Genomic DNA, 14408 nt, shown 5'->3' on the forward strand with positions numbered 1-14408 from the left:
GTTTTGGTGGTAGGTGGTGGTGTTAAGGTGGGTCGGTGTGTGGGTAGGGTGGTGGTGGTGGTCCGTGGTGGAGGTGATGGTGTTTGGGTTGGTGGGTAGGTGCATGCATCGAAAGGTGATGCTGGTGATAATTTCGGAGGTGGTGGTGATGATGGTGGTGCTGAGCCAATCCTCTAGCAACAGCTTGACCTCGCCACTCTCCAATAAGCGAGTTGTGGGGGGGGGGGGGAGGCCTCAAGACTCCAACTGCTACAACGTGGCCAGACCCACGTGAAGGCGAGCGAAACGTGCGGTGCGCCCCCAGTGCCCGCGCGTACCTTGGCCGCCATCATCAGCGAACGGACGCCAAAGCTCATGCATCCCAGCAGCTCGCTGTGCCTGCGACGGAAAACGGGCACCGCTGAATGCTCCGGATTCACTCCACTCCCCTCCACGCTCTCTCCTGCCTGTCCCCGCTCAGCTCACTCTACTCCCCTCCACGAACTATCCTGCCTCTCCCCTCACTCTACTGCCCTCCACGCACTCTCCTACCTCTCCCCTCTCATCTCACTCCACTCCCCTCCACGCACTCTCCTACCTCTCCCCTCTCATCTCAATCTACTCCCCTCCCCACACTCTCCTGTCTCTCCCCTCTCACCCCACTCCCCTCCACTCACTCTCCTACCTCTCCCCTCTCATCTCACTCCACTCCCCTCCACGCAATCTCCTGCCTCTCCCCTCTCATCTCACTCCACTCCCCTCCACACACTTTCCTACCTCTCCCCGCTCAGCTCACTCTACTCCCCTCCACGCACTCTCCTACCTCTCCCCTCTCATCTCACTCGACTCCCCCTCCACGTGCCCTCCTTGCTCGTTGTGACCGGGACTCACCGGCTTTGCCGATCGAAGCTCCACACGCCGATGAGTAGCCTCTTCTGTTCATCCTCCGCCTGCAGGACGCTGCGTGCGGGAAGATAAATCATCGTTCGTCTCCATCCGCCTGCCTCTCCGCGAGGTCACGTGTGTGCATCGCGGGGTCACCACGGCTCCCGTCAAGGTCACCCAGCACGATAGAGATTTCGAGTGTAAAGCTTCGATGCCATTAAGCAAAACCCCTGGTGGTGGTGATGCTGCCGCTGCGTTTGCCAGCGGTGCACAAGCGCAGTCAGCAATACTGCTCAACGTGTCCCACGTCAATACACACTTTGGCTTTAAAGAGGGAACAAAAAAATATTTATAAAATGGGTGATGTCTCAGACATCAAGAAGGACCATTGCCCCGAAGCATCGGGTATTAAATCCTCTTCCATTGAGGGCTATGCATTGTTATTGGCGGATTTGCTGAGTGTTTTTTTGCGGCGCCCTCTGAGTGACCGGGCAAGCTGACCGGCCACATGCCGAGAGGGATGGAAGAAACCTCCGGCGCTTGCTCAGGCCCAGGCGATGATGTCACAGGGTGGGCGCGCATCTCCCCTCCCTCTGCGATGACGTCACAGTGGCGTCATCTCGACGCCGCGGTGACGTCACGGAGGGAGGAAGCTCGGGCAGTGACGCCGCTGTCGCTGTCGCCGTTGTTGTCATCACCGTCACCGTCACGAATTCAACACTTGTCGCAGAGCAAAAGGCCCGCGGCTAACCAATGTGACCGAGCTCGTGCATTGGCTCCGATGTTGCCTTCCCTGCTGTTGTCGATCCAGGAGGGCCTCGTGTTATCGACGCAGCCAATAGCGTCGCTTTGAATGGTGTGACCACAGCACGTGGGGGAGAGGGGGCGGTCGGTGTTTGGGGGTCGGCGATTTACAAGGCGAGGTGCTCGTGGAAGACCGGGCCCTTGCAGTCGGGCACCGTCCTCGTTCTGCAGCGCTGCTTCCGCTCCAGATCTGGCACCAGCGCCAACTAAAAGGGAGGGGTGGGGGGGGGGGGGGAAAGAGGCGGAGTGACCGTCAGAGTCGCGACGGGGCGACTCGGCCCCAGGCGGGAGTTTCTTGCGGGCGTCACGGTTCTAGCCCCAGGGGACCGCCCTGGTAAATGCCGCGGCTGGCATTCGCCGCGGCGACCGCCACCGCGCAGCCTACCACTACACGGCGAGGGGGCCTAGAGATCGCCGTCGCGTCGTTCGGGCCGGCGCCGTGAGCGGAGGGCGACGGCACTGGAGGTGCACTGGAGGTGCAGTGCCGTCCGTCGGTCTGATCGCGAGCACCGGCTCAACACGAGGGGGCCATCGGATTAACGCCCCCGCCCCCCCCCCCCCGCCGCCCCACTTCCGACCTTCATCTCCTGCGGTTTGGTTGTCACGATTCATGGCCCCAACTTGGTTCAATCGTTTAAATATCGTCTCACTTCCATCGTCTCCCCCGTGTTCCCGTAGGCGTTGGTGCCGTTTGTTTACCCAATCTCTCTCTCTCTCTCTATAAGGATCGAGCCTCCCATAAACCACGTGACTTACATGTGCTCACCCCCCCCCCCCCATTCTGAACCCCTCCCACCGTCACCGCCCGCTGTAAAAACAAACTCCTCCCCCTCCTCCCTCTCCTGCCCCTCCTCCTCTTGCTCTTTTCCCTCCTTCCCCACCAACCAACTCCACTTCCACCATCCTCATCCATCCCCCTCCTCCGCCCCCTGCCTCCCCCTCCTCCTCTCCCATCCCCCTCCTCCTCTCCCCTCCCCCTCCTCCTCTCCGATCCCCCTCCTATTCTTCCTCCCCCTGCACCTCCTGATGCAGCCTCTCCCGCTCCAGTATCACCGTTCCTTTTCCGTCCTGTCCCTTCGACCTCCCGTTCATCCCCCGCTCCCTTCCAGCAACTGATTTGCGAAGGGCCGATAATAATAAGAAGAATAATGGTACCTTGACGTACGAGTTGCAGGTCTGGAACTCCTTTCCCATCAGCCCCTTGGCTTCCATGACTGAGTCACACACAAAGACAAAGATCCCCCGTCGAGCCTTTAACAGACTGTTGGGGCAAGTGCTGTTAGCGAGCACCTGTGAAGGTCAGAACGGCACACGAGGGGGTGGGTGGCCAGCACCACGCCCGACCGCCTTTGTCTCCCCAGTGGCGATGTTTACACAGCACTAGGTACTTATTTAAGGCCGAGTCGATCTAGGGGAGGCCCATGACCCGTTCAGATAATCATCACCGGTGTTGGCTGTGAGCGGGAATCGAACTCAGGCCGCCGGGTTCCTAGCACGGCGTCGCGCTAACCGCTGGTGGTGGTGGTTGTGGTTGACCACAGTGGTGGTGGTTGCCCACAGTGGTGGTGGTTGTGGTTGACCACAGTGGTGGTTGTGGTTGATCAGAGTGGTGGTGGTTGTGGTTGACCACAGTGGTGGGGGTGGTGTTGGTTGTAGTTGACCAAAGTGGTGGGGGTGGTTGTGGTTGCCCACAGTGGTGGTTGTGGTTGATCACAGTGGTGGTGGTGGTTGCCCAGAGTGGTGGTGGTGGTTGCCCAGAGTGGTGGTGGTTGATCACAGTGGTGGTTGTTGTTGACCACAGTGGTGGTGGTTGTGGTTGACCACAGTGGTGGGGGTGGTGGTGGTTGCCCACAGTGGTGGTGGTGGTTGACCACAGTGGTGGTGGGGGTTGTGGTTGACCACAGTGGTGGTGGGGGTTGTGGTTGACCACAGTGGTGGTGGTGGTTGTGGTTGACTACAGTGGTGGTGGTGGTTGTGGTTGACTACAGTGGTGGTGGTGGTTGACCACAGTGGTGGTTGTTGTTGACCACAGTGGTGGTGGGGGTTGTGGTTGACCACAGTGGTGGTGGTTGCCCACAGTGGTGGTGGTGGTGGTGGTTGTGGTTGACTACAGTGGTGGTGGTGGTGGTTGTGGTTGACCACAGTGGTGGTTGTTGTTGACCACAGTGATGGTGGTGGTTGTGGTTGATCACAGTGGTGGTGGTTGCCCACAGTGGTGGTGGTGGTTGTGGTTGACCACAGTGGTGGTGGGGGTTGTGGTTGCCCACAGTGGTGGTTGTGGTTAATCACAGTGGTGGTGGTTGCTGACAGTGGTGGTGGTTGTTGTTGCCCACAGTGGTGGTGGTTGTGGTTGATCACAGTGGTGGTTGTTGTTGACCACAGTGGTGGTGGTTGATCACAGTGGTGGTGGTGGTTGTTGTTGACCACAGTGGTGGTGGTTGTGGTTGACCACAGTGGTGGGGGTGGTGGTGGTTGCCCACAGTGGTGGTGGTGGTTGACCACAGTGGTGGTGGGGGTTGTGGTTGTCCACAGTGGTGGTGGGGGTTGTGGTTGACCACAGTGGTGGTGGTGGTTGTGGTTGACTACAGTGGTGGTGGTGGTTGACCACAGTGGTGGTTGTTGTTGACCACAGTGGTGGTGGGGGTTGTGGTTGACCACAGTGGTGGTGGTTGCCCACAGTGGTGGTGGTGGTGGTGGTTGTGGTTGACTACAGTGGTGGTGGTGGTGGTTGTGGTTGACCACAGTGGTGGTTGTTGTTGACCACAGTGATGGTGGTGGTTGTGGTTGATCACAGTGGTGGTGGTTGCCCACAGTGGTGGTGGTGGTTGTGGTTGACCACAGTGGTGGTGGGGGTTGTGGTTGCCCACAGTGGTGGTTGTGGTTAATCACAGTGGTGGTGGTTGCTGACAGTGGTGGTGGTTGTGGTTGATCACAGTGGTGGTTGTTGTTGACCACAGTGGTGGTGGTTGATCACAGTGGTGGTGGTTGTTGTTGACCACAGTGGTGGTGGTTGTGGTTGACCACAGTGGTGGTGGTGGTTGTTGTTGACCACAGTGGTGACGGTGGAGCCGCCGCTAGCAGAAGGTCTCCCGCTGGAGGTGGACACCGACCAGGGGCCCTTAACTCACCGTGCACGCCCAGCGTCGACTCCTTCACGTCAATGGAGAGCTTCAGTTGGCCTGCAACGCATCGCACACCCATTGCACTCCGCTCAAATCGTTCGTGGTTTTTATTCACCGCCACCCCCCCTCCAAAGTTTAAAACAAAGACACCCCCCCCCTCTCCAGCGTATAACCTTAACAGAATGTTGGGGCAACCCATAGACTCAGCACTGCCCATAGACTCAGCACTCCCCATAGACTCAACACTCCACCATAGACTCAACACTCCCCATAGACTCAGCACTGCCCATAGACTCAGCACTCCCCATAGACTCAACACTCCACCATAGACTCAGCACTGCCCATAGACTCAGCACTGCCCATAGACTCAGCACTGCCCATAGACTCAGCACTGCCCATAGACTCAACACTACCCATAGACTCAACACTACCCATAGACTCAACACTACCCATAGACTCAACACTGCATCATAGACTCAACACTGCCCATAGACTCAACACTGCCCATAGACTCAACACTGCCCATAGACTCAACACTACCCATAGACTCAACACTCCACCATAGACGCAGCACTCCCCATAGACTCAACACTCCACCATAGACTCAACACTGCCCATAGACTCAGCACTCCCCATAGACTCAACACTCCACCATAGACTCAACACTGCCCATAGACTCAGCACTGCCCATAGACTCAACACTGCCCATAGACTCAGCACTGCCCATAGACTCAGCACTGCCCATAGACTCAACACTACCCATAGATTCAGCACTGCCCATAGACTCAGCACTGCCCATAGACTCAGCACTACCCTTATGGAAGAGGTACGTTGATGACACCTTTGTCATCTGGCCACATGGCCAGCCTGCTCTAGACCAATTCCGCGACCACATCAATTCCATACACCCAGCCATCAGATTTACCATGGAGGTCGAAAAAGATGGCAAACTACCCTTTCTGGATGTCTTAATTAAAAGGAGACATGATGGTTCAATGAGGCACTCTGTCTACAGGAAAGCTACCCATACAGATGCTTACTTGAAACCGGATTCCCACCACCATCCATCCCAGAAGAACTGCCTCATCAAGACTCTATACCATAGAGCCCAATGCATTTCCGACCAGGAACACATTACCAGTGAACTCAAGCACGTACACCAGGCTCTCAGGGCTAATGGCTACTCCGACTACACAATCCGCAAAGCCATCACTCCAGTCATGAAGAAGGATCCTCTTGTGGAGCCACTCAAAACCATCACCTTACCCTACATTGCAGGGGTCACTAAAAAGATCTCCAAAATCCTGAATAAACACAAGATCCAGGTCCGATTCAATACAGTACACAAAATCCGTGATTTAGTTCCATCTGTAAAAGATGCTCTTCCAGACATACAGTACCCGGGCGTTTACAAACTAAAGTGCCTCTGTGGTAGTAGCTACATTGGAGAAACCAAAAGACATATCTCGGACCGCATCCGCGAACATAAAGCAGACTTGAAACACGGTAAGACGAACTCCTCTGCCGTGGCAGATCACTGTTACAATTCAGTGGGCTCACATGACATTGACTTCTCCAAGACGGAGGTTCTTTGCAAACCAACTGGCTACCATGAGAGATTCGTTCATGAGGCCATTCACATATACAAGCACAGAGACAATTTCAACCGAGAAGATGGATTCAGGCTTAGTAACCACTGGAAAGATGTGTTAAATCATTTCTGTTCTTAATTAATTGTAATTTTACGATGACCTTCAGACCGCAGCTCTTTCGCCAGCATTGCCTCTTAATACCTCTCACACCACGGTTAATGGTATGGTTTACAACATGGAGTATACTAGGGCTTCGCAGCTGTCTCTCTCCCCCTCCTCTGTTCCGACCATGGACGAACTCGTCCGTCTGAACGGGGCCCGTAGCTATCCGTGGTACGGAAATTTGAGGGTAAGAATCCACCCATTTTTTCGCCATATAGCATTGTGATATATATCGACTTATGGTTGGTAGCTTAGCTGATTGGAGAATATAGAGTTTATTGATAACATGAAGGTAATTTATATTTTAGTTTTTATTGGTTCACTATATAGTACTGTGAATAGCTCAGATGTGTAGTCATTTCTGTGACCAGTCACTAGCAAATCACCCAGTTATTTCAATGCTAAATTCGCCTAGTTATTTCAATGCTAAATTCTCCTGTTTTGATTTGTACTAAGTGCCTCGGTGAATGTGTATGCTCTGACTTCAACGTAACTATTTCTGTAGCAGTTACAAGCGAATGCCTTAATTTAGCTATTTCAATGCTAAATTCTATGCTAATTCCTTTTAACAATGGGTGCCTCTGCGGATGTGTATGCTTTAACTTTTAACATAGCTATTTCTGTGACCAGTCACAAGCTAATCATTTAGCCTTTTCAATGCTAAATTTTATGCTAATTCCTTCGTCAAGGCTCTTTGTTCCTCTCACACAGCTTAAAAGCCGTGATCTGAACGTGGCTCTCTCACTCCAGCGCTGTCCTACCAGACAGTCTCGCTCCCTTCACCTGATGAAGGCCGCTTGTGTTGTGGCCGAAACGTCGTGAGAATATTATTGTGTTATTTTATTTTATCAATTTATTATTTTATTCTCATTCTACGTGACTTTACCGAAAGAACCAAAGAAGATGAATCATTGCAGTCACGAAAGCTTTAAATCGAAACTACCCATAGACTCAACACTACTCCACGACTCCAGGAAGTGGCCCCGAAGCTTTCCACAGCGTAAGGGGCCCGTGGTGATTTACAGCCAACGTGAGTTGACAGTGGACAATTAGACCCACCAAGACGAAAACATAACATGTAAAAAAGATTATTAAAAAAAGATAGAATAAAGTATCATCATCAAGTTTGCAGTCGATAACACATTGGGAAGTGGGTTAAAATTGAGCTACAAGATTTGAGGATACAACGACGACGACAACAGACAGAGTGAGTTCATGGAAAGCGTGTAAATAAAAAAATAAACTAGAGAGGGAGAGAGAGAGAACTCCGTAGCTCATCGGATTCCTCCTCTGACGAGCGCGGTGGCGTGCGTCGCCGTCCGCTTCACCCTCCGTGGACGTGGCAAGGTTCCCCTCCCGCGACGCAGTTCGCCGCGCGTGCCGGAATCACGCTGACTGCAGATTTGGCGAATTTTAAGAAAAAATTTTTTTTGTCCAAAACAAAAAAATACGCCGCAGGATGACTCCCGTTGAAATTATGCAACAGCAGTAAACATCGCCCCCCCCTCCCCCTGCCCCCCCCTGCCCCCCCTGCCCCCCCCCCCCGAACGCTTCAGCTAAGTGTTAAGACTTGACAGCACCCTCCTGATGAGCAGTCGTGAGATGATCCAGTGAGGCCCTCCTGGGCTAAACAATCGTTCAGGACACCGTCGGTAACTTCCCAGCCAGCCGGCCACCAGAATAATAATAATCGTAGAGTCAACCGACTTAGCTGGATAACGCTTTCCCCAATTAACAAACGTCGACCTCATTCACTAATCGCAGTTTGTCCCGCTGACCAACCACGGAATCCACAACTCAAATAGTCTAGGACCGCAAATCACAGTCCCACAAACAAACACGCGAGGCTGTTCTACTAGACAACAACAACAGCAGCAGCGGCGCGTTAATGATTAACCTACAAAAACAACGCAATGATGTCCAGTCCCTTTGTCGACCCACTGCTGGATGAAGGCCTCCTGTTTCGCAACGCTGTGAACTAGACTTTGATAGTTGCTCATCACGAAGGATTCTGCGCAATTCGAAAAATTGCTCATGGCAGCGACAGCAGCAGGCGCAGCAATGTGCTCAGTAGCTCGATGCCCATGTGGCGGTGTGCTGATGCTGCTGCTGCTGGCCACGATCAGAGATGGCTTCAGCGAACAGAGAGAGTTCGTGTCGTGTCGCTGTTCCTCTTCCTCCTCCTCCTGCGTTGAAGGAGCCCAGACTGCCACAGCGGGTTCGTCGTGCGGTCCGTAGCTGTGGGTTGCATGGCCACAGTGGCACGGCTGTGGCTGCGTCTTTAATGTCTCTGTGAGTCTCTGTGAGGGCGATAGGTCTCCATGCATCTCTGTGTCTCTACGTATATGTAGCTATGAACCAGGAGCGTAATATGTATTTACACTGGAGGAATCCCATGAGCTATTAAGCTAGTTTGTACTGTGTCCTGTAGTGTTTTTTTTGGGGGGTTCAACCGCGTAAATAAATAAATGTTGTGTCGTTAAACCCGCCACCACCCGACACAGCCAAATAGTAAGGGTTGTCACCTAAACAGAACGTGGCCAATTCGTCACTAGCACAGCACTAGTGTATACTGTAATAGTGTAGTGTATAGTGTAGTGTATAGTGTAGTGTATAGTGTAGTGTATAGTGTAGTATATAGTATAGTGTATAGTGTAGTGAATAGTGTAGTATATAGTGTATAGTGTAGTGTATCGTGTAGTATATAGTGTAGTATATAGTGTAGTGTATAGTGTAGTATATAGTGTAGTGTATAGTGTAGTGTATAGTGTAGTGTATAGTGTAGTGTATAGTGTAGTATATAGTGTAGTGTATAGTGTAGTATATAGTGTAGTGTATAGTGTAGTGTATAGTGTAGTGTATAGTGTAGTATATAGTGTAGTGTATAGTGTAGTATATAGTGTAGTGTATAGTGTAGTGTATAGTGTAGTGTATCGTGTAGTATATAGTGTAGTATATAGTGTAGTGTATAGTGTAGTATATAGTGTAGTGTATAGTATAGTGTAGTATATAGTGTAGTGTATAGTGTAGTGTATAGTGTAGTATATAGTGTAGTGTATAGTGCAGTATATAGTGTAGTGTATAGTGTAGTGTATAGTGCAGTATATAGTGTAGTGTATAGTGTATTAGTACAGCACACCGGTGTGTTGGAGAGCCAAGCCACAACATTTACAATCTGAGTACGACGCTTCGCCAGTAATTACAACCTGCTTCCTCAGGCGATGAAGTACTCAGATTGTAAATGTTGTGGCTTGGCTCTCCAGCACACCGGTGTGCTTTACTGCTGTGCTAGTGATGAATTGGCCCAGTTCTGTTTACGTGACAACCCTTACTAGTTAGCTGTGGCGGGTGGTGGCGGGTTTTAACGAAACATTTATATATTTACGCGATCTAACCCAAAAAACATCTATTAAGGATGATATTGGTCGTGAAAGCCTACGTGTTAAACTGTGTCCAGTAGGTTCATAGATGTACAGTATGCATCTATGCCTCTATGTGTCTCCATGTATTACTATGGGTATCTGTGTGCCTATGTATCCCTATGGTATCGCTATGAGTTTACTGTACAGTACATAGATTGGATTGCACGGCCTCAATTGCAATAATCCTAAATAATTACCCTCGGCCATGGAATCGGTTCCGATGTTCAGACCGAACAGACGGCGAGGAAGACCTCATTCGGTGCGGTGGTTTGTGGGGGTTTTGTTACCCTTCATTAATCCCGCATTGACCGGCGTGGTGATGTATGGCCAAATAAAAACCCACAGCCAACGCAGCATTTGAGGCAGGCCCCTTACACCCACAGACCAGCGCTTTCACAAAGGGTCGCAGATTAGTCACCGTCATTGCTACATTGGAGTAATCTTAAAAGACGACCGGCTTAACGGGGGCAGACTTTCCCAATTCACAAATGACTGCTGCCGTGTACAAATTGTGGGTTTACTCATTCACCGACAACGACTCGCTGAGTCTAGGGCCAGACCATCGGAAGCACAAAAGCACTCATCACAATCTCACGAATAAAACACACGGGGAATTTCCTACCAGACAGCAGCAGCGTGACAACCATTAACTACACAACAACAACGACGACGACAATAATTTACAGCTCCAATTGTCAATCCACTGCTGGATGAAGGCCCCTCCACTGCTCGCAGAGGGCGGTAGCACCGCCGATGCACACCTCCCTGTCGCCTTAATCGGTCAACCCACGGCCGGTGCCGGATGAGGTTAGTGCGGGGCCTGTAAGCATGACGTTATAAAGGGGCCCTGAATTTTTTTTTTTTTTAAAACACGTAAATATTCAAACACAATTTTTTGTTTGTTAGTGTCTGATCGTAGAAAACAATTTGAAAAAAAAAAAATCTAATCAGGTTAATGATGATTACTATTTATTGAAAACTTTTGCCTGGCGAAGACAGGCGTTACGAACTAGTATTAAATATTATTGATTCGTTCGGTAAAGTCGCGTAGAAGGGAAATAATAAAATAATAAAAATTAACTATGATAAAATTCTCACGACGTTTCGGCCACAACGCAAGCAGCCGAAACATCGTGAGAATTGTATAATGTTTTATTTGTATTATTTTATTATTTCCCTTCTACGTGACTTTACCGAAATAACCACGAAAACTTTAAATAGTATTAAATATCGGTTAATTAAGTTACTGAAAAACTTAGTTTTTTTTCTCCCAGGTAAGTGCTCAACTGAACTACAGAACCGACCTAGTCTGCCACAAATGATAGCTCAACAAAAGTGGCTTATCCATCACGTGGAAATGTACAGCGGCCAGACACTCTAAACGCGATTCTAAACATTGCGGAGGGGAAAAACCCGGAGGACCCGGATGAAAGCCGACGCGACCACGGGGAGAGAGACACCGCAAACTCCAAATACACGGGCTAAGAGTCTTAAGTCAAAGCGTTCACGCAAGAAATAAACAAAGGCAAAAGACGTTCGAAAGGCGCGTGTTTTTTTTTTTAAACGATAACCCCACAAGTATCATTACCACGAGCCATCGTCTATATCCACTGCTGGATGCGGGCCTCTCCTCCGAGACCAGGCGGACTCACCGTGCGTGCTCAGCACGAAGCTGTTTGGGGTGCTGTGTGGCGCGCAGCCCTGCAGAGAGACGCGTCTCACCCGGCCACCGGCACGCCGACTCGGCACGTGCATCTTCACCCACCCTCACCACCCTCGCCACCCTCACCACCCTCGCCCACGCTCAACTACTCTCACCAGCCTCGCTCGCAGATCTACCCCGCTCTGAGTTGTTGGATTATATATTTTTTTTACATCGAAACCCAAACAAGCGTGAGACTATATATATATTCTTAGTTCTTTCGGTAAAGTCACGTTTTAAATCAAAATCTAAGCGTGAGACTATTCCGCTTGGCTCCTCGCTGCTTATCCCCTTTCCACCACCACCACCACCTCCACCACCACCACGACAGCCACTGTGCAGGCTACACGGGGGAGCGTTGTCTTCGTGTCTCCACCACGCACAGAGGACAGGGGACACCGCAGTGGCTGAGAGCAGAGAGTGACTGGCACACAGCCCACTGACGTCCACTTACAGGAACTCTCCCCCATAAACTCCAAGTCTTTTTTTTTTGTAACCTTTTAACAAACCACCCGGCTTTGCAATCCAATCACAAACCCCGCAAATGAATGAACGTTCAATGGACGTTCACAGGTTAGCGAGTGCCGGGTGAGTAACACCCCACGGCCCCCTCCCCTCCTCCCCCCCCCCTCTCTCTCTCTGTGCCAGGTGAGGGAGAGGGATCGCGCCTCCTCAAGAGGCTGCCGAAGGGAGGGGGCGGTGGGGGGAGGGGGAGAGGAAGGAGGGGTGTGGGTAGAGAGAGGGGGGGGGGCGAGGAGAGGGGGGCGGGGCGAGGGGGGTGTGGGTAGAGAGGGGGGGGGGGGACGAGGAGAGGGGGGGGGGGTCGTGGGCTGGCTGAACAAAGATCCCCCGTGTAGCCTGTAACAGACTGTAGGGGCAAGTGCTGTTAGCGAGCACCTATGAAGGCCGGCACGGCACACGATGGGGTGGGTGGCCAACACCATGCCCGGCCGCCTTTGTCTCCCTAGTGGCGATGTTTACACACCGCACCAGGTACTCATTTGAGTCGACCTAGGGGAGGCCCGGGACCGCTTTAGATAATCGTCGCCGGTGTTGGCCGTGATCGGGAATCGAACTCTCGTTGCCGGGGTTCGTAGTGCAGCGTATCACTAACCACAACACCACCGCTCCCTACACACACAAAGATAAAAGACAAAGATCCCCCATATAGCCTTAACAGACTGTAGGGGCAAGTGCTGTTAGCGAGCACCTATGAAGGCCGGAACGGTACACGAGGGGGTGGGTGGCCAGCACCACGCCCGACCGCCTTTGTCTCCCTAGTGGCAATGTTTACACACCGCACCAGGTACTCATTTGAGGCTGAGTAGACCTAGGGGAAGCCCGGGACCGGTTCAGAAAATCGTCACTGGTGTTGGCCGTGAGTGGGAATCGAACCTGGGTCGCCAGGTTCATAGCGCAGCGCGCTAACCGCTACACTATCGCTCCACACACACACATACACGTAGACACACACTCACATACTCTCACATACACACTCACGCACACTCACACAGACACTCTCAAACACACACACTCTTACACTCTCACACAGACACACTCACACACACTCTGAACACACTCACTCTCACACACACTCACACGCACACTCACACAGACACACACACACACTCTCACACACTCACACACACTCTCACACACTCACACACTCTCAGACACTCACACACACTCTCAAACACTCACACACATTCTCACATACACACTCTCACACGCTCTCACACAGACACACTCAAACACTCTGACACAGACACTCTCACACACTCTCACACACAACAACAACCGCCATTCGCCACTAAGTGGCGGTGACGTCACCACGACGCTTGTGCCAGGCCATGTGGACCTTGAAGCCACGTGAAGTGTCGAACGCCCGTTGGCAGGAGGTCACGGGGCAGACCCAGGTGCCACGGGTCGACTGACTGAGATGACTGGCTGATGCACCACCTGTGCCCCCTACTGTGCCAACCTGCTGTGCTTTAGCCACCCGGCGCTCCGCTCGATGTTGTGAGCGTCGCTCCTCCGCCCTCCGTTGTTGTTGGAGGGCGACTGCCTCCAACTGCCCAGTAGCACCCATCACGAGCCTCCTCCACAGAGGCCGATCTTGACACCGCTGGTACCAGTCATCGGCAAGTCCACTTAGCTCCACGTCCTCCTGTACCACATCACTCCATCTCTTCTCTAGTCCGTGCCGCGCCCGTTTAACCCCCTCAATCCGGCCGAACAAAAGCTGTTTCGGCATGCGGTGGCTGGGCATGCGGGCTACATGACCCAGCCATCGCAGCCTTGCCTGCGGGAGGAGCTCACTGATGGGACCTTGCGCAGATCTTTCAAGGATTTGTGAGCTCCTCACATAATCCAGCCTGGTTAAACCCAGGATTGATCGTAGGCAGGCCAGCCTAAATGTTTCTAACCGGCGGAGATGTTCCATTAGGGAGGTCCACGTTTCGCAGGCGTAGAGAAGGGAGGGAATGACTGTGGCCGAGAAGACCCGAAGCTTCATGCGGAGCGACAGACAAGGTAGCTTCCACACCAGCGTTACGCAACCGATGAAAAGATATTGCTGCTCAACTGATTTGGAGTGAGACCTCTGCTGTTAAACTGTAACCGGTCATAAGCACACTGCCCAGGTATGGGAAACTCTCCACTCTCTCCACAACTGCCCCATCACCAATTGGGAGTTGTGGGTGTGGAGTGTCCGATGGTACAAAATACCCAGGCAGGTGTT

The 14408-nt window shown here is 52.0% G+C and overlaps 1 protein-coding gene across 2 annotated transcripts in view; it reads right to left on the reverse strand.

Annotated features, from left to right (window-relative positions):
* The window catches only part of LOC116955439 (uncharacterized), an 86015-nt gene that overhangs the window by 41527 nt on the left and 30080 nt on the right, over positions 1–14408 (reverse strand). The window contains exons 1-6 of one of the 2 annotated variants that reach the window (XM_076053067.1): positions 11619–11725; positions 4797–4847; positions 2824–2882; positions 1780–1874; positions 871–939; positions 318–378 (exon numbers count right to left, since the gene is read on the reverse strand). In XM_076053067.1, coding sequence (XP_075909182.1) covers positions 318–378; positions 871–939; positions 1780–1874; positions 2824–2882; positions 4797–4847; positions 11619–11721 — 438 coding nt within the window. In that variant the 5' untranslated portion in view covers positions 11722–11725. Of the gene's footprint in view, positions 1–317; positions 379–870; positions 940–1779; positions 1875–2823; positions 2883–4796; positions 4848–11618; positions 11726–14408 lie in introns of those variants that run through there. The other variant, XM_076053066.1, reaches the window with a different exon arrangement.

The sequence above is a fragment of the Petromyzon marinus genome, chromosome 59 (genome assembly GCF_048934315.1).
Source record: "Petromyzon marinus isolate PM22_M1 ecotype Great Lakes invasive population chromosome 59, UKy_Petmar_22M1.pri1.0, whole genome shotgun sequence".
NCBI lineage: Eukaryota > Metazoa > Chordata > Hyperoartia > Petromyzontiformes > Petromyzontidae > Petromyzon > Petromyzon marinus.